Raw genomic sequence first — 22,782 nt, 5'->3', positions numbered from 1 at the left:
TGGACAATAAACTAACTGACCTAACAACTTCTAGTATGGTTAAGGACAAACCCCATCGTTTTGGTCCTGCTTTGGCAAATTAAAAAAAAATCCTGGAGCCCTGGTAAGAATTAAACAGTATGCGCTAAACAATCACCCAGCCTAACAAGGTCCCTCTTTCAGGAAGTTGCTACCACTTCTTTCTGCTTCTCTTCACGGCTGGAGGCACCACTGAGGGATGGCTCCCTCCTACTTACGGAGGGGCGACTGGAGAAAGATGGGGACGCTCTGGAGCCCATACCCTCCATGGTCGAGTGAGGGGGGCTGCACGCTCAGCCAGGGGCCCTGCACTGCTCTCTGGTCCTGCCCACGGCGGCTGCCAGGGTGCCCCCCATTCCTGGCACAACCTGTCTACTTACGTGGCCGCTCTGCTGATGGCTCGCACGGGAGAGGTCTCCTCAGGGTGCTCAGAGGTTTCATCCACGAGGACTTCAATATCATCATCCCTGGAAAGAAGGGCGAGAGGCCAAGCCTTTGCTTCTGCTGAACAGAAGCTCTGTGATGGGCCTGCTCTGCTAAGGCCAACAGGCAACACCACTTCCTAATCACACACAGCCCAGGAGTCTTGGCTGGGACAGAGTCGGTTTCAGCTTCTCTGAAGAAAAAGGAACTTCCATCAGAGCAACATGAAAAGAAACAATCTAAGTTGGATCCAGAACTCCAGCTGAAAATAACCTGAGAAGGGAGCTTTGGATCTCTTCAGGTCTAAAGACAGCTCCCACTTGAAAAGCACTGAAATAATGGCTTATTAAGTCCCTAACCACATAACCAGGAGCAAGGAAGATTTTCCTTTTCAGAAGTCTCCTGCACGCCAACCACCAGACTGCGGCACTCAGCAAGAAACAGTTCCCAGGAGGCGGGCTCAGCAACACATGGAGGACAGCGAGGGGCAGCTGCGGTGCGCAGGAGAACGTCAGGACGAGGGGAGCGTCCAGGGCAGGAAGCACATGGACTGCTGAAGGGCCGAGAGACCAATAGGCGCGTAAACAACCCGGCGCTAAGTACCACTTAAGAACAGAAGACAGGACAGCGGAGTCTAAACGCAGTTCATCTTTGACTCTGGCTGTTTGATGCTTAAGTACTTGGTGTTTCTGACATTTGGTAAGTTCATCACATTACATGCAAAATAAGTCACAATAATGTGCTCCTGGGGTCTCCCCTGGTGGGCCAGTGGCTAAAACTCTGTGCTCCCAACGTAGGGGGCCTGGGTTCGATCCCTGGTCAGGGAACTTGATCTCACGTGCCGCAATTAAGAGTTTACATGCCTCAGCTAAAGATCCCACAGGCCACAACAAAGGACAAAGATCTTGCGTGCCGCAACTTGACATGGCCAAATAAATACTAAAAAAAAGAATGTGATCCTCTGCTGTTTATCCCACCAGACGCAAAGCCCCTCTGGAATTCCCCTTCCTCCCCATTTTCCTGGTTGGAGGAAAGGCAAGTAATTAGTTTGGTCTTAACGACCTCCTACCAAGTTGCAATCTTCATGGAGAAGTAAACTGATAAAAACTAATAACCTGAGACTTTATTACCAAATGTTTGGATTCATAGGAACTTGGAAGAGCTTCTCCCATGATTAATTATCTGGATTATGTAAATGTAATCTATACTTCAGAACCTGTTACCAAGCAAGTCAAACCAAGTGCAAGTAAATTTATTTTCCTTGGCTACTGATTCCAGGATCCCGTGTAACTGACCCCCATCTTGGCCAGGGCTGAGAGAACAAAGGCGGGCCTGGAGACAGAGAACAGGCTGGGCTTTCTTCTCCTCTCACTGGTGGTTTGGGAGAGCCATCTGTGTTCACACAAGGGTAACAACAGAAGAGCAGAGACAGCAAGAGTGATAAACATGAGCTGAGCCCATGTAAATGGTTTAAGACAGAGCTGAATAGTTGCAGGTACTTGAAACTGCGCAAAGACCGCGAACCACGAGAAAACACCAGCATCTGGTAACTTATCAACACCCTTCAAAGATGGAAGAAGCCCTACAATTAGGGAAGCACGGGAGAGTAAGAGCAGGACTTTACAGACACCCTGAGGTCTCCAGCCTGCCCCACCACTTGCTCTGTGGCTGGGGCAGGACGCGTGACCTTTCTACACCTACTCACCTGTTCACACTGGCCAACAGCAGGCAAGACAAACAATGCTTTCATCAGCTGTTACTTTTAAGGAGAACCAAATCTCACTTCTAGATCAACTATTTATCTACTTTGCAGCTCTGGGCAAAAATACCTGACATTCACTTTCCCCATGTGGGAAAGCAGAAGATAGACACACACGCTACATCTAAAAGCAAAGGCTTGGTGTGAGATCTGCTATAAGTCAAGACCTTTGGCCGATGACCCCTAGATGAAATGAAACCATTCCCCTCCCTTTATAAGGAAGCAACCAACATTTTAAAAGGATCATAACCATAATACTGTATTTCACGATATTATTTCAGTGTCGGGAGGGGGGCGGGGGGGGGGGAGGGCAGGGGGAAACAAATCCTGAACCAGAGCAAAGGGAATTTAGTCACTAAAATACCCACCACTCTCAAAACAAAGCCTCAAATCTCAGGGAAGACCCTCCACCTGACTCCAGATTAGGAAAAACTCTATCTTGATTCAATTCCTTGTGTTCCAGGAGATCCCAGTTTTTACTCAGGCTTCAAAAGTTTGCCCAAACTCCACATAAAGTCACAAACCAAGCAGAGAGCAGGAGACACAACCGGAGCCCAGCATCACACTGCAACGGCTCCAACTAGAGGTAGAAAGTGGGTCAGGATGTCAACAGGAAGACATCGAGGCTGTCGCTGGTTAAGGGTGAAGGAAGTCAGAACTCACCCTTCCTGGAAACCAACAACTTCCTGGAAAGTAATGAGTGTTTTTCATTTTCTCTAAGTCTTTTACTTTTCTTTCTACAATCTATAAAATGGTTTCACAGAAACAAAACATTATAAAGCTATTTCAGAAGAGCAAACCAAATGACTAAGAGCACAGTTTTAATATGCACTTCTCTACTCACTGCTCAACTGGCAGAGGCTCCTTCGCTGCTTCTGCGAGCTCCTTCTGCAGCCGGGCTTGCCGCCTCCTATTAAAAAAAAAAAAAGTCCACTATTTAGGTCTACTTAAAGCCAACAAGGGGTTTGGCTCTCAAAAGACTACTAGCTCTAATAATATATTTTAGATGCACTGAATATTCAAGTAACTACTGCCCCGGGCAACCATACCCAGAGGCCCAAACCCACACTTTTGCATCAGAAAGGACCCCATTATAATGGATTTTAGAACAAAGCCCTAGGAGGGATTATGTTATTAGAGAAAGCAATGAACCAGCAGAGAAGCCTGTCCATCGGGACCCAGGGCCTCTCAGGACAGAAGTGTGCACCAGGTTCATCCAGGGTTAGTCATGACGGAGACTTAGTTTTCTGCAGTAAACAGTCTCACACTAACATATCAAGAGCACGGATAAATAAAAATGTACGTATTCCTGGCACAGTTTTATTATTTTACAGGTTTTAACTCATTTAACACTTATAACAAGCTTTGAAGGTGAATACTACGATTCTCATTTTACAGATGCGGAAGCTGAGGTAGAGTGAGATTCTTCAGCTGTCAAAAATGTATGCAGCTTCAATTTACTAGGGCTGACACCCAAGTCTCGGCTGTGGCAGAAGTTTCACGGGGTCCGCAGTTGCTTCACTCTCTCCCACCTCTCAGAACCATTTTTGGCCTTCCTTCCCAAGTCCTAAATTCAGGAGCTTCTTAGCCTGTAAGCCTTGGTCTCCCTTGCTTTTCCACGGCGATTTCACTTCTATCTGTGGTTTTGCCTTTAAAGTGGGGGGACCCCCCCAACCTACAACTCCAGCCCTGCTCCTGAGCTCAGGTCAAGAATTCTGCTGGAAATTTTTTTTCTAAAATGCTTCTACCATAGTGGGAACTTTCAAATAGGGCAAGGTCCTGCATGTGACACAGCAGAATTTGGGACAGAACAAAGCTGTAGCTTAACAAAATGCTTTACACTCTCAATCCCATGCCTGACCTGGAAGATGAAAAGTCAGTTTTAGTTTACAGGGTAAGTGACAAAAAACACAAAAATTAACAGATTTTTCGTAGGTGGAATTAAGAGGTGACCTCTAAACCATCTCTGAGGGAAAAGCAGAGTCTCAGCGTGGGGTGTGTAACGCTCCTCTACAGGAGAGGCAGCCACCCGGCAGGGGCGGGTACGGCACACAGCTCAAGGCACGGGGAGAAGAAAACGGCCGCAGCCCGCTTTCATCAGAAAGGCCGACAGGAAACCTTCTCTGAGAGCTGACAGCTTCCCCAGGAGCGTCCCACACAGCGGTCACTGTGCCTGCAGGGACACACCCAGATGAGAGCTATTTCAAAAGAGCGTTCCACTGCAACCCAGGTAAACAGAAGCTGCTAGAAGGGGAAGGATACCTAATCTGGGAAACTGGTAGGAAGAGGGGTAGGGGAGAGGCTTCCGAGAAGGAGGAAATAGCTGCGTCAGGTGGTGAAAAGAACGCCCAGGCCCCACAGGCGCAGCCAGAGGGTGATTCGCACAAGGGCACATTCCCAGGAGAACATTTCCTGGGACACACCTGGGGCCGGTGTGCCACCCGCCTCACGCCCCGCTGTCACCAGAAAGCCCGGGCTGTTCTTGTCTGCAAGACGTTCCAGCACGCTCCCTCCGCGTAGCCGCAGGTCAGCTTCTCCGTCAGGCAGGTTCTCACCTGCAGCCTATCAACGTCCAGGGAAACCCCCGCGTCCTCACCGCTCCCCAGCTGCCTAAGAGCTCCACATATAAGCCACACGGGGAAGCCCAAGAACACTGGAGTGGGTAGCTGTTTCCTTCTCCAGCGGATCTTCCCGACCCAGGAATCACACCGGGGTCTCCTGCATTGCAGGGGGATTCTTTCCCAGCTGAGCTACCAGGGATGCCCTTATAAGCTACACAATTTAACTTAAACGTGAGACAGAAAGAATATGAAAAGGATAGCTCACTTTTTCTTAATATTAACTTAAGTATGTCTGTTTTAAAATGACTTCATAAAACCCCACTGTACAAAAATATCAGTTTCTTTTCCTCCCAAGGCAGACACTGCTTCTGACTTTTCACTTCTGTGAATAACAGATGATCACGGAATCGTATTTGTGAGCCACTTAGGATGAATGACTCACTTAGGATAAATTCCAGCAAGAGGAACGCTTTGCAGGCACCCGCCATAACCAGAGCCCTCCAGAGGGTTGGAAAATCAGCCCGCCTCCCATCAGAAATGTCCCACCTACCTTCCTCCCAACAACCCTTTTAACCAAATTCACGGAGCCCATCCACTTCTTTTACGATCTATGCTTTACATCCATCTGTCTGAATGCTCACCTGTTTCTTAATAGACTATACTAAGGACATGCATTTTACAGCTGCACACCCTCGTTGGTTGTTTTACAGTGTCCTTCAATGTTAAGAAACCTACGGTTTTCATACGGTTCATTTTTTATTACCATTACCTTTCATGTTTATAAAGCCTTCCAATACTCCTATTTAGGAACTTTTCACAAAACAACAGAGAGTAAAATTTCTTCCTTCTACCTTTTGCTTTCTGTTTTCACACAGATTTCAAAATCTTTCTGCACACAGTATTTGGTAGGACTAAGGCTCATTGTTATTAAGGTTCTTTCCTATTCCGTGTATTTGTGCTTTTAGATTTTAACTACGATAATCTTTTCAAATTCTAAACTACTGACGTGGGGATTTAAAATCAAATGTTCTAAATCTTTTAGACTTATTACTAGTGACGTTGGCCCACAGTCATTCTGTACACTGGCAAGATCAGAATTTTTGGTTGGATCAATTTTATAAAATGAGGGGGGAGGATTTTAATCTTTTTCTAATTCTGGTTTAATTTATAATGTTCAAGAATTAGCTTTTCTTCTTGAAACATGGAAAGAATTCACTGGCAAATACAGTAATGTGCCAAAGCCCTTCAGGGAGGTAATCCTTGGCTCAGTTATAAAAGTGTTCTCATAAACGCAAGTCTCTTTTATACCCACAACTGTCCCTTCTCCTTCTGTCGGTGTTCCCTGACGCCCCCTCCCCGTGGTCAGAGCTGCCAGGTGTGCCTTGCTTTGCTAGGTTCTACTGTACCAACGCTGAGACTCAGACTGCGGGTTCATTCTCCCACCTTGAGTCCTTTTCATTCTCCGCGTTTAGGCGGTTGGCCTCCTGGGCTTTCTCGGCCATCCACCGGGTGACCAGCTCCTGGTTCTCCTCGGAAGTTTTCCGCAGCTTCTCCTCGAGGGCGGTGAAAGTGATCTGCAGGGCGTCATATTCATCCTTCAGGGTCTGGTTGGCTCTTTCAAGGTCCTGAAGCTTAGTGCGTAGCTCCTGGCACTCGGTCTCCAGGTCAGAGATGGTCTGCAGGTATTCTGCAATTCTGAAAGCATGAGAGGAGCGAAACCATAGAGCTGCGTGAGCCTGGGCCCTGCAGTGACCTCAGCCACCAGCACAGGCACCTCACCTGGCCAAGCCCAGCCCCCGTGGTTTAGGGACAATTCCATTAGCAAAGGCAACACCTCGGGCAAAGTTCTCCAGACTCTGAATGACAAGCTAAGGCACCGTTCAGAGAAACAGGGTGGGAAGGAAGAGGGAGCTTCTGATGCTGAATAACAGTGGTGATGGGAGCTCAGCAGGAGGCCAGGGATCCATGCATTCCGACTGATCTCGCCCTCACTGAGGCTGAGCAAGCTCCCCACCTTTCTCTCTAAGCCTCCGGAGAGCCCTCGCAGCAGACTTGGAGAACAGGCCCAGAGGAAACCCAGGCTCCCCTCCAGCTCGAAGGTCCCAGGTCTGGAGGCTCTGTTTATCTCGTCTGGCAGGCTTCTCCCAGATGAGGGATAACCTGCTCATAAGCGCGCCCCTGTTCCTGAGCCTTTTCTCGGTCCCACGCCCACCACAGGAGACGCCGCTCCCACAGGTGGCAGTGGCCGTGGGGAGAGCTGGGACTGCCTCGCGTTCGCTTCCCAGAGCCAAGCCTACACCTCAGGCGGGTGTGTGGGTGCAGGGATCCCGGCGGCCTGGGGGCACTGTGCTTGCCTTTCGCATCCCAGAGGGTAGAAAAGGACCCCGTGCTATGAGTGCACAGAAATGAAGCTGGTGCTGCGTCCAGTGTGGGGGCTGTGGGTCCCACGCGCAAGAGGGCGGCAGAACAGCAAGTGTGACCCCACGCCCGGTCCTGAAGGAGGCCTGGTCTCTACTCACTTGGCTTCGTTCATCTGCATCTCCTTGTCCTTCTGCTGCATTTGGTTATTCAGGTCAATCACCAACTGGGCTAACTGGGGGGGGTAAAGAACATGTTCATCATTAACAAGACAGTTTAGGACTTCACTTGGAAATTAGTAACAGTGACTTATTTTAAAGGAAACAAAACAAAACAAAAACCAGGTGCCTGTGCCTGTGGGGTTGGGCCAAGGCAGGAAGAAGAAACAAGCTGGTGGAAGAGAGAAGGGCCGACGGGAAGGCTCACAAGCTCAGCGTGTGCCTCCCACTGCAGGCAGCCTGGGACAGACCCGTGATGCTCCAGATTGCCTGCCGGGCTCCTGCTGAGAGCGCCTGTCTACCTCTCCACCCCAGCTACCTTTCCGGATTCTTTAGCTGATGAAACCATCAACGCAGCTGAAGATCTTTATAACTTGCCATTAGACCACCATCCAGGGCAAACAGAGCCCAGAAGGTGCTTCATCCTAATGAATTTTCCTGAAACTGCAGGGTTCACAGTTCATGATGGTTATCAGTAAAATGTTCAGTCGATCGAGGAGTAGGGTTCTTTCCACGTTTTCTCCGCTTGTCCCTTTCATGCCACCTGGGAGTTAACTCGAGGGTTGCTGATATTGGCGGGGGGGGGGGTCCTCACCTTTCCTGTTGTTTCATTCCCACAGATAGAGCTGGCGATGCTGTATGCAACGTGGATGGCTGCAAATGCCCGTGAAGTGCCTGTCCCCCGCTGCCCCCACCCGCAGGGAGAGATGAGAAGGGCTATCTTTCTTTACCTCCCCACGTTTCTTGTGCAGTTCAGTCAGCTCTTCTTGGTGTTTAATTCTCAGCTGGGCCATTTCTTGCAGCTGACTATCATTCCATGAACCATCATGTCCGGGACTAAATGCCCCAACCAGGCAGATGAGGAGAACATGCAAGAAAGAGGGGGTAAAAAAAAGAAAAAAATAAGACCTTACTCCCCTTCCGTCAGACAATGGAATAGTAACTTTGGAATTTGAAGCCTGTACATGACAACACAGCCAATAAAGCAGTTCAGTTCTCCAGGCCAGTGGAGTCCTAAGTCACTACCAACCTGAAGTAGAAAGCGGGACCCGTGAGACACAGGTAAAACCAACCAGTCACAACCCAAACCACCAGCCGTGTCAGGAATAAAAGATGGCTTCTGGAATGACGTTCAGGTGAACAGGGAGGAGACAACGCAGTTCCCTCAGTCAACAAGTGTCTGAGAGCCAGCTCTGAGCCGGGCCTGTTCTGGGAGTGGGCAGAAGGGAGGGACACGAAGCTGTGCCCGTGTGACGCTGCGATCGGCCAAGAACACAGACCACAAGCGAGAGGGTGCACAGAGGCTGGTGGTCAGATGCGCTGTGAAGAAAAACGTAGCAGCGTAAATAAAGAGGGACAGGACGACAGGGCTCCTGCTCCACGTGGAGTGACCAAGGCAGCCCGAGAGGTGACGCCAGACTGGAGACGTGACAGCAGTGCAGAACTAGCCGTGCGGGCCTGGGGACGGGGCCGTGTGAGCGAGGGAACAGCAAGGGTCGCAGAGGCTGGAGGCGGGCTGCTCAGGGTAAGTGTGCCTGCACCCCCAGGGCAGGGGTGCAGGGGGTCAGAGAGGAGCAGGGAGGCCACGCAGTCTCCCAGAACCCTGAGGGCTGTGGCTTTTCCTCTGCATGACCGGAAGCCAGTGAGGGTGTTGAGCAGAGGAATGACTTACGTTTCAAAGGATCGCTATAGCGGCTGGGTGCAGAGCAGACTGCAGCGGGGCAAGGGCAGAAACAGGGAGATCAGTTAGCAAGTTATTTTACAGTCTGGACTCGAGGAAGTGCAGATCAGGACAGGGCAGCGGCAGGGGACATGGTGAGACGAGGTCAGATCCAAGCTAGATCCACCGCGGAGAGAGACTGCAGGACGTGCCTCTGAACTGGACGTGGGGAACAACAGAAAGACAGGAGTCGGGGATGACTTCAAGGCTTTTGGCCTGAGAGGCTGATCAAAGGCAGATGTCACCACCTCAGGAGGAAGGGCTGTGGGAGGAGGTGGGGGGGGCAGCGGCGGCTGAAGAATGAGGTCACCTTGGACATCCATGAGGGCACGCCGAGTGGAAACGGCACATTTATTAGAGCCTGACTTTAAGTAAAGAGGTCCAAGCTGGAGGCTGACACAGAGACGCTGTCAGCAAACAAATGCATCTGAAGCCATGGACTGAGTTCAGGCCACCTTGAGAGTCGACGGAGCTCGGGAGAGTCTGCAGGTGTGTGCAGACTACCTCAGAACCAGAAGTAGGTGATCAGACTGTGGGTGGGTGATTCAGGAAATGGGTCTCGGCTGGAGCTACAGATGAAGATCATCAGACTGTAGTGAGCAGCTGAAACCACCACCCAGAGGAAAGACGGCTGGCAACCTAGGGTACTACCATCTGAAGGGTGGATGGGGGGAGCATCTCCTCCCAGTGACTAGTAAGCGATAAAGAGGGAAAGGGGAGCAGAGTGATGCTCCCTCCATCTCTAGAAGTGTTTTTATCACAGGTGCTAAGATACCCTAATGCTGCGTTCTCTGAGCAACAGTGCTTCCTTAATCTTGGCCCAAGAGGTCAAAGTCTGGAGACTAGAAAGTGGCACATGCCTTATCAGAAACCACCCTAAATGAGGCAATAAAAGCAACAGGCCTGGGTAACTGACTGTGTGTGAGAATTAGGAAGATAAGAAATAACTGCTATCAAATTCTCATTGTAATGCAAAGCAAAGCAAAACATCAAACTAGTCCCTTCTTCCAAGAAGCTGGCATTGTAGAGAAAAGATTCCTGAGACAAAGGCAAGGACCCAGGGCGCTCATTCCTCTGCTCAAAGCCTTTTCACTGCTTCCAATTTTACTCACCAAAAAAGTCAAACTTCTCATAAAAGCCGAGTGCTCTACTAGGCAGAGAAAAAGAAATCATCCAGACAGCAGGTTTTAAGAGACTCTTGGGCCTCATCCCAGATGGACTCACCAGGTCCAAGAAAAGGGCTGATAACCTGCGCTGATGGTCTGTGTCTCCAACACGCTCTTGGGACCTTCGGGTGGCTCACAAGGACTGAGCAGCCACTGAGACAGTCGTTCCTGAATGTTAGAGGCCATCAGAATCACCTAAAAGGTTTCCTGAAACAAGACTATTGGGCCCCACCCCGAGAGCTTCTGAAACAGGAGGTCTGGGGTGAGGCCCAACATTCCACATTTCTAACAAATTTCTGAGGCTGCAGTCCAGGTAGCGTACTTAGAAAACGGTTGGAGTCAACTACATCCCAGGCCAAGAGTTTCACTTTAATCTCTTCTGTTAGCAAAGGGATTAAAACACTGAAGAGGGGAGCCAGATAATTGATGACAGAAAGCGTTTTAAGCACAGTGTGTTTTAGAATTAACTAGAATGGGATGGGCAGGGCAGGACTTAAGGACAGCCGGGAAAACATAGAACGCAACCCATCAGACCCTGTCTCTGGAACACCCGCCAGCACACACCTCTTTGAGTTGGTTTCCCCACGCGGCTCAGGTCCTTGAGAACAAGGACTCTGGCTTGTTCATCTTCATATCCCAGCGCCTGGCCCACACTGCAGTCACAACCTGTCTCAGTGAACAAGACCCCGCCACAGTCCGGAATGGAAGCACAGGTAAGCAAGGAAGGGGGCGGCACTCAAGGGCAAACCAAGGGTCAGACGCAGAGGATGCTGTGGGCAAGGAATCAACTGGCCCAGTGACCGCAGAGGGGGAGTGTCGCGACACTGAGGCAAAGAAGCCATAGCTGACTTGTGGAAAATAAGCACAGGAATGAGGCAGTCAGGAGGAGGCCTGGTTAGGAACACAAGTTTGCAGGAAGGCAAGGACCTCCATTTACATTACCACCCCAGTGCTGTGCTTAATCGCTCAGTCGTATCTGACTCTTTTGCAACCCCATGGACTGTAGCCCGCCAGGCTCCTCTGTCCATGGGATTTCCCAGACAAGAATACTGGAGTGGGTAGCCTATCTCTTCTCCAGGGGAACATCCCAACCCAGGAATCAAACCGGGGTCTCCTGCACTGCAGGCAGATTCCTTATCAGCTGAGCTATCCGGGAAGCCCAACCACCCCAGTGATACTCAGTTAAAAGAATGTTGTATATTTATTTATAGTAGTTTTCCAAGCAAATGAATTTGGCTGATAGATAAAAGATGCAGGACTATAGTCACCAAGAGTCTTGTTGTTCAGCCGCTCAGTCGTGTCCGACTCTTTTCGATCCCAAGGACTGCAGCACACCAGGCTTCCCTACTGTTTACTATCTCCTGGAGCTTGTTCAAACTCATGTTCATTGAGTCAGTGATGCCACCCAACCATCTCATCCTCTGCCACCCCCTTTTCTTCCTGCCTTCAATTTTCCCCAGCATCAGGGTCTTTTCCAATGAGTTGGCTCTTTGCATCAAGTATTGGGGCCTGAATATTCATTTGAAGGACTGATGCTGAAGCGCCATTACCTTGGCCACCAAGAGTCTAAATAGAAATAAAATGTTTCAGGATTTCAGTTGACTGAATTTAGATGAAAAAAGGTCACGTGGCTTCTCTACACCTAACTTGACCAGAACACAGCAACTACTATTTTAAATACTGAGAAGGCCTCCCAGGGCCACAGCTTAGGCACGATCTCCTGAATTGTTCTTAGGCAGAAATGGAGCTGAGGCTGGGCCATCTGTCCCTCTCTCCACTCCAGTCCTTCCGGAGACCATCTCGCCAGATGAGGAAACATGGATGGCAGGTAATGAGCAGATATGGCGACCGGAATAAATGAAATAAGCTACCCCAAGCATTTCTGTTTTTCTTCTAAAACCCCAAGTTACCATCAACTTTGCTTTTACAATGGGTAAAATGTAACTGACATACCAAAAAACATGTAGATTTTAGAGCAAGAATGGGTATGGCTACCATGTAAGTTGTATGCATGCATAGTCATATCTGACCCTGTGCAACCCTTTGGACTGTAGCCTGCCAAGCTACTCTGTGCACGGCATTGTTTAGGCAAGAAGTGGGTGTCATTTCTTCCTCCAGGGGATCTTCCCAACCCAGGGATTGAACCTGCATCTCCTACACTGCAGTTGGATTCTTCACCCACTGAGCTATTGAAGAAACATGATGAACAAATGGAAAAGGACAGTAAGACTCTAGAATGATTCCATTTAAGCTACTTAGGAGCCTCAGAGAGTGAATGACCCAAGTAAACACACCAAACTCCCTAACATGAACATACACTCACACATTTAATGAAGCAATACTTACCCTTCCTATTAAAATGCAGACTTCCCCCTAGTCTTTCTTTAAAAAAACAAAAAACAAAGCTTTCTGAAACTCACTAGTGTGACCGCATACTAAAATATGCTGCAACACACTGAACTAAAAAAGATTAAACAGACCTGTACCGCTTATGTTTACAGGCCTTTCAATCCTGTACCAGCAAGATCTATTTGAATCTGTTCAAGAGTACTTAAACCTTATTATTTAGAAAAAGTGAGGCTTCGTAGGCTAGAGGAGAAGCTGGCCTGGCCGCTCGTCTGAAGCAGTTTCTCAAGCTCACAGCGTACTGATGATGAGCCTTCTAGGTGGGGAAGTACCTACATGCCTTCAAAAAAAAAAAAGAAAGATTTCAGCTATGTGGCTTCAGAAGCTTCGATTTGAAAGGAACTGACAAAAACTAAAAACTGTAAACTGAAAGTTGCTCAGTTGTGTCTGACTCTGCGAGCGCATGGACTATACAGTCCATGGAATTCTCCAGGCCAGGATACTGGAGTGGGTAGCCTTTCCCTTCTCCAGGGAAATCTTTCCAACCCAGGGATGGAACCCAGGTCCCCGCACTGCAGGCAGATTTTCTACCAGCTGAGTGACAAGGGAGGCCCCAACAAAACTGGAGCACAAACACAGTACTCGGTTTGCTTCGAAATGAGAGAAGTGACAACTGAACTGAGACAAGTTTCAATTAAAAGGGGGACATAAATAACAGAGGACAGTTTCCAAATACCTTATCTCATGCCTGTTTGGTACGTCATGCTTTTCGGCTTGTAGCTTATGGGCCAGCACTGAATGAAGATCTGACTTTTCCAGCAACTTGTTATCTATCAAAGAAAAAAAAGTTAATATAACCTATGTACACTTAATTACTACTCAATCTCTTATAGAGATCTGGACCAAAAAAAAAAAAAATAATCAGAAGATGACAGGGCTGGTTTCACTTTTAAGAGGTATCACAATCCTAGGTATACTGCACTTTGTCACCAACTGTAGCAGTCGTCCAAACTCCAGAACATACACTCCTTAGATGCTTCCTGGCCTAAGCACAGGCAGCCAGACAAAGGAATCTGAAAACTCCCCCCAAAACATTCCCCCTCCATTCTTTCTACCCCCACAGCTTCCTACCTGGGGAAGAAGAAACAAACAACACACCAAAACACAACGGGAAAATGAAGTGCTGTGCACCACTGAGTGCAAGAGGAAAACTCTACCTTAAAGTCAGGGCAGGGCGCTAGGGACACAGACACAAACCAGAGTCCCTGACCACAGGAGCTGAAATACACACGGGTGGGGAGGGTGCAGGTCAAGAATAAAAAGGAAGAGAAAAAGTGAGTTTTACTCATTTTCTCAGATGGTTTCACAGGTGAAGCAGACAGACAGTCCAGGCAGAAGGTCTAGAGCTGCCTAGCAGGTGGCCAGAAATAAAGTCACTCCAACACATGAGAGGGCAGGATGAGAAAATTCAGACCTCTTCTTACTGGCAACGGTGAAACAACAGAGTTTAAAAGCAAGTAGTAACTGGAAGGACTGATGCTGAAGCTCCAATCCTTTGGCCACCTGATGCGAAGAGCCAACTCATTGGAAAAGACCCTGATGCTGGCAAAAATTGACAGCAAAAGGGGAAGGGAGCAGCAGAGGATGAGATGGTTGGATAGCATCACCGACTCAACGGACCTGAACTTGAGCAAACTCCAGGAGATAGTGAAGGACAGGGAAATCTGGTGTGCTATAGTCCGTGGGTGGCAAAGAGTCGGACATGACTTAGCAACTCAACAAGTGACATTAACAGATAGTAACCAGTAAGAAGTCAAAGGTTATCCTGAGGTTCCCTGCTTGACCAACTAGGTGCAAGATCCTAACACGCTGAAGAATACAGGAGCAGAGAGTTCAAAATAGGGAGTTCTCGAACCATAATATATGTGACAGGGAGCACAATAAAGGAAGCCAAAAGTCAAGTCAGGGCTAGAAATGACGTGGACGCAGGGGGCCAGTGAGATCAGAAGTGGAAGGGGGTGCACTAAGCAGAACAAGAAAGTGACGCTGGGAAACTTACAGAAAACCCACACTTGATGTGGGCTTTCACTAACCCCACACGTCTGAGATGACAGCGCCTTCATGACAAAAATGCCATAGGATTCATGCCAGGGACCATTCCTGGTCAAGAAGAGCTTGTCTTTCCTCTTAAAGAGTTGAGCCCCACTTTTTTGATCTCTGAAGACGGAAAGCCTGGTTAGAAACAGAAACACTGTCTTCATCGATATTAATTTAATAAACTACCTCAGAAGAGGGAAGGGATTCCAACCTTGAATGTTCCCCTGTGTCAAAGAGCCCTGATAAAGATCTTCGAAAATATTACAGAGGGATGCCTGGTGATATCGGGTCTTTCAAAGGACAGGAGGTATTCAAAAGGGATCCTTCCTAAAAGCTCCTCTCACTCAAGAGCAGGATGGAGAGGGAGGGGAGGCCTCCTGCAGTCCCCACGGCCTCTTCTCATCTTCCTCTTCAGGCCCAGAGGCAGGACTGACAGCAAACTCTGCCCCCCTCTTTGAGAAGCGGGGCAATGAAGAGTGGGACCATTTCGCAGTCAACCCCTGCCTAACCCAGAGATCTGCACAGGCCAGGGCAGCCGCGTCCTACTGTTCCTCACCCTGGTCTCCTCTCCAACCGCTCCCCCGCCCAGGCTTGTACTCCTCACTAGGCTGTTTTAAGACATGGTCCCTCTTAAAACAGGACTGACCTGTCTTTCTGACTAGCCTTCAGCATCCTCCACCCTCCTTCAAGATGTCCATTTTCAAAGTGCAGAAAAACATTCAATTGTGTCAATGCGATGACAAGCAAGCACCTTCCATTTATAGGCAATTAAGTAGATGGCTTTCAAAGCACTTGTATGCCCAGCACTGCATTTATGAAGCAGGCAAGGCAAGCTTTACCCCAATTTTATAGATGCAGGTAAGGGAGGCTGGTAAGGGGATTGTGGTCAGACTGTCAATCCGATTTGACTTTTAGTGTGTTATCAGCTTTTGAAGAATAAGCATGTGATGAAATACCTGGTGACTAGAATCTATGTAACCCATGAGGAGTCACATTTGAATAAGGAGTTTCCTGTGCTTCTGGCTTTCTGAACTGGGCTGCCAGTCTCTTAAGAGTGTAAGGAATTAGCGCAACAGCGGCACACCCATCATCTCCCTTTTCCTCCATTTTAGTTAAGAGGATGAGCTCAGCTAGAACCATTTCTTGGGGAAACATGTGAGAAAAGCAAAAAATGCAAAAAAGTTAGGAGCCATCAAGTCTGGGTCCTAATCCAGACCCTATCTACTCTGCCGTGCTACCCGGAGCCCAGAAAAACTACCTAACCTCTCTCGGTCTCAGATTCCTCATTTGTATAAAGGGCAACAGGACCTGTTTCAGGGAATTTTCAGAAAGAAAGTGAAACAATACGTGCCAAATACTGCAGAACTCAAGCTTGTCTATACATCAGAATTACTTGGGGAGCAGCAAGAAATACTGACCCCTGTGTCCCAGCCCATTCCTGTGGTTTAGTTGGTCTGGGGTATGGCCAGGACTTTCTAATTTTTTAAAAGATCCCCATCTAATTCTAACCTGCAGGTATGGGTAGGAACCACAAATTTAGCAGGATCAGAATTCAATGAAGGACATTAACTACTATTACACTGAACCTCATCATCAACAGAATTTGAGACCTAAAGGCACACTTCAAGGGGTAGATCTGGAACCAGAGGTTCCAAGAGCGCCCGTTTCTTCCCCCAAATGTGTCATCAGTTAGGGTAAAATGGGGGGCAAGGTAAGGAAATGCTCATTAGAAGACGTCTAAGGGCACAACCAGTCCATCCTAAAGAAAATCAGTCCTGAATATTCATCGGATGCTGAAGCTGAAACTCCAACACTTTGGCCACCTGAAGCTTAGAACTGACTCACTGGAAAAGACCCTGATGCTGGGAAAGACTGAAGGCAGGAGGAGAAGGAGAAGACAGAGGATGAGATGGTTGGATGGCATCCCTGACTCAATGGACGTAAGTTTGAGCAAGCTCCAGGAGATGCTGATGGACACGGAAGCCTGGCCTGCTGCAGTCCATGGGATCACAAAGAGTCCGACGTGACTGAGTGACTGAACTGAACTGAAGGGCACAAACTTTTTTGTACTCAAATTGCTGCGGCGGCGGTGGGTGTGGGCCACCTTTTTCATATCCAAGTCTTCAGTAACAGTAAAGCCTACTATGTCCCGACTAAAAAGTGAATTAAGACTCAAGATGTGTCACAAAGAACACCAAGGCGGAGCGTAAGGACAGGTCTTGAGAAATGAAAGGCAAACATTTCGTGATACTCAGAGCACTATGCTAATGCTTCAAGTCAGTGACCGCTTCAGTAACACGATGCCCGAAATAGCCCGTTTCTGGAAGCTGCCTATTTAATTACACAAGTATTGTGTGCGGAGCACCTGGGATTCACACATACAAACGTGAACGGCGCCTGCCCATGAAGAAAATCCAAGGCTTACAGGGAAACCCTCCACAGTAACACCCAAGGATAAACGGAAAAGGGGAAAAGATACAAAAAGGCACGGGGCCGTGCCAGGCGTTGGGAACCCGGGGCGGCATCGAGGCGCGCGAGAGGCGCCGGGGCTCGGCCTGGGGTTCCTGCTGGCGGCCCCGCGTGCCTCGGCGGGGTCCGCCCGCCCGCCCCCGAGGCCCGCCCGCCCTCCGGGCCCGCCCGCCGCTCACACTGCAAGATGATCTCCTCGAACGCCTGCCTCTGCAGCCGGTCCCGGCGCCTCAGCTCCTCCGAGATGTGGCGCTTCCAACGCGGGAAGACGGCAGCGCGGAGGCCCGACGACATGTCGCCTGCTGCCCCGGCGCCTCAGCGCCGCTGATCCGAGCGCAGACTGGCGGCCGCGGCCCGCACCATGAGGGAACCAGCGGGCGCGGGAAGGCCAGCGGCCCCTGCAATCAGCTCCACGCAGAGGCCGCCCCGAAGCCATCCAGGACGGACTTCCGGCTCCTGACGGAAATGGCTTTGAACCGAGCCGGAAAGCCCGCCTTCTCATCAGACGTCTCGCGCCACGCGCACGCCGGCGTCCGGCGCCGACTTGCGGCGCTGGCTGATGACATCATCCCTATACCGGAAGTGCCTGTGGCAGAGATGTGGCCGCTGGGAGGCGTGGGGGCCACGTTGGAGGCTTGGTCCGCGGGTGGGGGAAGGAAACAAAGGACGGCTTCCGCCCACTTGCTGTCCCCTTTGCTTGCTTTTCCGCGTTTTATACTTTCTTTCCTAGCCTACCTCTGTTTTCTTCAGTTTACTGAGCAGAAGTAAACTCCCCACATGGTAACTGTGTGATCAAGGATAAGTGACAACCTTCCTAAGCCTCAGCTTCTAGTCTGTAAAATTGCTCGCGCTCTAAATCGCTTCAGTTGTGTTACAGTCTCTGCGACCCTATGGACTTTGGCCCGCCAGGCTCCTCTGTCCATGGGATTCTCCAGGCAAGAATACTGGAGTGGGTTGTCATTTCCTCCTCCAAGGCATCTTCTCAACCCAGGGATCAAACCTGCATCTCTTACATCTGCTGCATTGGCAGGCGGGTTCTTTACCACTAGCGCCACGTGGGAAGCCCAGGTGAAATGGGGACGGCCCCTAAATGGGGAAGGAATGATACCTACCGCACAGGATTGCCGTGAGGGTTAAAAGTAGTACCTATATAATGCAATTCACACTGTGCCTGTGCATGGTAAGCTTAACTTTACCTAGATATTCCTTTTCTTTCTAAGTCTTAATCAAGTTTGGTTGCTTTAGCAAGAGCACCGCATTAGTCTTGGAAAAGACTTTTTTTTTTCAATGAAGAAATGGATTGCAAAGAACAGGTAAAGAAAATGTAATCGTTAGAAGCCTAGAAATTGTCTACGACCTAAAAGTAAATGGGTCGTTAGAAGGTATTTTAAGGGTGGGGATACAAACAGGATTTTGAAAGAAAGAAAGGAAAAAAAAAAAAAGTTTGCTGGTAGAGAAAAATGGGAGATGGAAGTCTCAGGAGAATATGGTATGTGTCAACTAAGTAGAATGGAAAACCTAGTCTGTAGTAGAATCACTTGAGCTCCATCTGTCTTTAACAAGTCAGTGAATTTATTGCCTGGAACTGGATGAAGTAGGAGGCAGAGGAGAGAAAAGGAATGTCAGAAACTGCCTTCTCTTTCTCTGTCTAAAGTTCAGAGGACGATCCTTCACAAGCAGATAAGAAAGACTTTGATCTCCTGTGGAGCTCAGGAGTAGGGTGGTTAAGCTTCTAGAGCCACAAAGATATTTCGTTGGCAGCCAGTACTGAGTAGGAAAAACCCATGGGGATCAGAAATAGCAGGGACTTCCTGACACTGAAGCAAATGAAGAAGCAGGTTCTGAAAGTCAACAAAAATGCCTCTACGTGTAATAGTGGTACCAATCTCAGAAGAGCCTAGCCTCAGCTCTTGACAGCTGAGTATGCTGATTTCCACCCCCGCCCCCCACCGCCCCCCCAACACACAAGACTGTGATTAAAACACGTTAATGAATTTTCAGGAACAGCAGTTCCCCTTACAGGAATGTATCCAACAGATACTTGGACAAATGACCACAAAGAGGAAGCCATCAGCATTGTTAATAAGAATGGAAAGTTGCGGGGGCGGGGGTGGAAACCTGTATTTTCACCAGAAAGAAAGGAAGTCCTAACCCCATGGACTGTAGCCTACCACGCTCCTCCATCCATGGGATTTTCCAGGCAGAAGTACTGGAGTGGGTTGCCATTTCCTTCTCCAGGGAATCTTCCCAACCCAGGGATCAAACCCTGGTCTCCCGCATTGTAGGCAGATGCTTTACCACCTGAGCCACCAGGGAAGTCCTAATTTCCACCAATTAGAATAAAATTACTGTATATTTATTGTTCAAAAACAGTTTATAATAAAAGCATTAATAAGTTCCCTACATACAAATCGTCACGTTTTGAACTTTCAAAGATGGGAATGTATGTTCCATCAACGTCAGGCATGAGTGATGTTGCAGCTTGCCCTCCATCTCCTGTTGCTGGTGATCCTTCAGTTCTACCATCTTCCCTCCTCCAGTCAGTAACTCTTCTTGCCTGGTCACTCGATGCCAGCTGTTGTACTGTAATACCGTACTTTTTATGTTACTGTAAGGTTTAAAATATTTTCTTTATTTTTGTGTTTGTTAAGCACTATTTGGGTGAAACGTATTATAAGGCTATTACGGTACAGTACTACATAGCTGATAGTGTTATTATAACTTTGTTGGACTTACGACCAAATTGGACTCACGAACCCACTCTTGGAATGGAACTTGTTTGTACATAGGCGACTTAACGGTATATGATGTAAATTGAATTGATGTAAATGTCCCTGGATCCTCATAGGCAACGTTTGTTGAATGAATAGAGAATATAATGATTAAGTTAAGGTTATAAAGCTCTGCAGGTCTGCCCTCTCCCTAACCAGCCAGCTGTGTCTAGTGCCCACTGCAGCCTCAATGGTGGCGCCTCCTCTCTTCTGCTCCCTCTCGCTGCACCACCGTTGGGTTTACTGTGCTTCTGTTGGGCAAACTCTTCCCTTCTGGCTTCTCTGAGTTGATTCCTATTGAGTTAATTCTCAGCTCAGTAGTCTCTTCCTCACAACCTTCAAATAACTGACCTTCACATCCAGGTCAGATCTCCCCATGACACGTGTGCCTCTCCATTCTAGCACTTAACACAATTGCAGCTTTACATGTATTTTATCATTCATTACTTGGTTAAGGCGTGTCTCCCCACCCCCACCAGACTGTAACCTCCATGGCAAGAGCGGCATCTGTCTTTGTTCATCACTTTATCTCCAGTAAGAGTATGAAGCCTTTCTCTTTTTTTCCCACCTTGGCCTTGTGGCATGGCTTGTGGCATCTTAACTCCCCCACCAAGGATCAAACTGGGACCCTTGGCAGTGAAAACACAGAGTCCTAACAGTTGGACTGCCAGGGAATTCCCTTGAAGCCTTTCATATATTAAGTGCTCAGTAAATGTTGTTTAAACAATGAGTGAAATATAAAAAAAATATTTGGGCAGTAGCATTGCTGGTGTTATATTACTGTATGTATTTTCTATATTTTATATGCATTTCCTAATTGTTGTGCATTATACGTGTACGTAGGGGCGGCAGAGGATGAGATGGTTGGATGGCATCACTGACTCAATGGACATGAGCTTGAGCAAACTCCGGGAGATAGTGAAGGACAGGGAAGCCTGTCCTTTGCATGGGGTTGCAAAGAGTTGGACATGACTTATTGACTGAACAACATACATGTACTAAATACGCAAGAAAAAGTTATAGGAACAAAATTGGGGTTGTTCAGTCACCAAGTCATGTCCAACTCTTTGCGGCCCCATGGACTGCAGCATGCCAGGCTTCCCTGTCCTTCACTATCTCCTGGAGTTGGCTCAAGCTCATGTTCATTGAGTCGGTGATGCCATCCAACTATCTCATCTTCTGTCACCCCCTTCCCCTGTCACCCTCAATCTTTCCCAGCATCAGAGTCTTTCCTAGCATCAGAAATGAACATAGATTTATTGATAAAATCATTTCTTCAGCTCTGTGGGAGATAACTAATAAGCAGAAACACTTCTACAATATTAAGGGCCTTGCACTCTTCTGAAAATTTCATGTATTGTAATTCTTTTAACCCTCTCAACAATCATGCTCAGTAGGTTGTTACTGACTACTGTTAGCATCTTTAGCCTCATTTACATATGAAGAATCTGAGACATGCAGGAGTTGAGTCACTGATCTGGGCACACCTGAGTTCAAATGCAGGCAGTTTGACCTTAGCCTCTGTGCCCGAACTACTGCACTCCACTGTGCAATCTCTGAGTCAGCTGACATTGCAGTTTGGCTCTAGAATACTTAAAACCAAGAATAATTGAAATGATTTGAAACCAGGGCCCAAAAGAGAGGGTATCCTGGCGGGGAGCAGGTGTGTTCCCAGGGCCCTGAGGGGAATGGCTGGAGGGGGATGAGTAATAGGCAGGCTGGGGGAAGTGGCTTGTCTGAATATTCCAGAAACAAATTATGGATCTTAAGAGTGGTTTGTGTTGTTGCTTTTCTGGTAAATAGTGAGTGTCTTAAGGATTCAGCATGCTTTTTTGGGGAGCAGCAATGGCACCCCACTCCAGTACTCTTGCCTGGAAAATCCCATGGACGGAGGAGCCTGGTTGCTGCAGTCCATGGGGTCGCTAAGAGTCGGACACGACTGAGCAACTTCACTTTCACTTTTCACTTTCATGCATTGGAGAAGGAAATGGCAACCCACTCCAGTGTTCTTGCCTGGAGAATCCCAGGGACGGGGGAGCCTGGTGGACTGCCGTCTATGGGGTCGCACAGAGTTGGACACGACTGAAGCGACTTAGCAGCAGCAGCAGCAGCATCTATGAAATGGATTCTGACAGTCTGGAATGGATGTACGATAAACGTGAAAATTATGCTCTGGTTCTGAGGAACTCAAGTCCAACCTTCCGAGGATGGGCCTATTGACTCCAGTCTTTTCCCTTTGGGTCCTCTTGCTTTCCTTTAACTTTCAATCAGCAAGTGGTCAAACAGTCAGGTCCTAATATGGGTCAGGCTTACAGTTAGTTCTGCCTGGAAACAAAGACGGTCCAGGCTTGGATCCTGACCTCAAGGAGCTCACTATGCAAGAAGGAGAATCTGAATGTGATTATTTATAAATATAAGGACTTACAAAGTAAAAAAGAGCCAGCTGGAAGGCAGTGCCCAGGGGTTTTGATTCTCTTCTGTTCTTTTTTTCTATTTTATTCTTTTTTAAAAATATAATTTCCTGGTTTAAAAAAATATGGCTCTTGATCTTTATTCTCTATTTCCACTCCTTCTCAAAAGATCACTTAAAGTGAAAGTAAGCCAAGTAATGGAGAAGGAAATGGCACCCCACTCCAGGATTCCTGCCTGGAGAATCCCATGGACAGAGGAGCCTGGCAGGCTACTGTCCATGGGATTGCAAAGAGTCAGACACGGCTGAAGCAACTTAGCATGCTCGCACACAAGATAAGTTAACCATGTTCCTGTGTTAACTGTTTATTGTAGCCTAGTAAACCTAGTGATTGCTAGAGTGCACCAAGGATAGCCAAGAATCCAGCTGACATGGGTTTTCAGACATGCTGATGGTTCATCCAAAT

The 22,782-nt window shown here is 48.2% G+C and overlaps 1 protein-coding gene across 7 annotated transcripts in view; it reads right to left on the bottom strand.

Annotated features, from left to right (window-relative positions):
• ATG16L1 (autophagy related 16 like 1) overlaps positions 1–17,606 on the bottom strand; it is a 43,504-nt gene extending 25,898 nt beyond the window's left edge. For 2 of the 7 annotated variants that reach the window (XM_070368497.1, XM_070368499.1), the window contains exons 1-7: positions 17,315–17,606; positions 13,306–13,399; positions 8,069–8,174; positions 7,281–7,354; positions 6,205–6,456; positions 3,045–3,110; positions 399–485 (exon numbers count right to left, since the gene is read on the bottom strand). In XM_070368497.1, coding sequence (XP_070224598.1) covers positions 399–485; positions 3,045–3,110; positions 6,205–6,456; positions 7,281–7,354; positions 8,069–8,174; positions 13,306–13,399; positions 17,315–17,429 — 794 coding nt within the window. In that variant the 5' untranslated portion in view covers positions 17,430–17,606. Of the gene's footprint in view, positions 1–398; positions 486–3,044; positions 3,111–6,204; positions 6,457–7,280; positions 7,355–8,068; positions 8,175–8,367; positions 12,502–12,569; positions 12,837–13,305; positions 13,400–17,314 lie in introns of those variants that run through there. The other 5 variants (XM_070368498.1, XM_070368502.1, XM_070368501.1 and 2 more) reach the window with 5 other exon arrangements.
• Between the last annotated feature and the right edge of the window lie 5,176 nt (positions 17,607–22,782).

The sequence above is a fragment of the Bos mutus genome, chromosome 3 (genome assembly GCF_027580195.1).
Source record: "Bos mutus isolate GX-2022 chromosome 3, NWIPB_WYAK_1.1, whole genome shotgun sequence".
Lineage (NCBI taxonomy): Eukaryota > Metazoa > Chordata > Mammalia > Artiodactyla > Bovidae > Bos > Bos mutus.
This window is presented reverse-complemented; position numbering and strand designations above follow the sequence as displayed.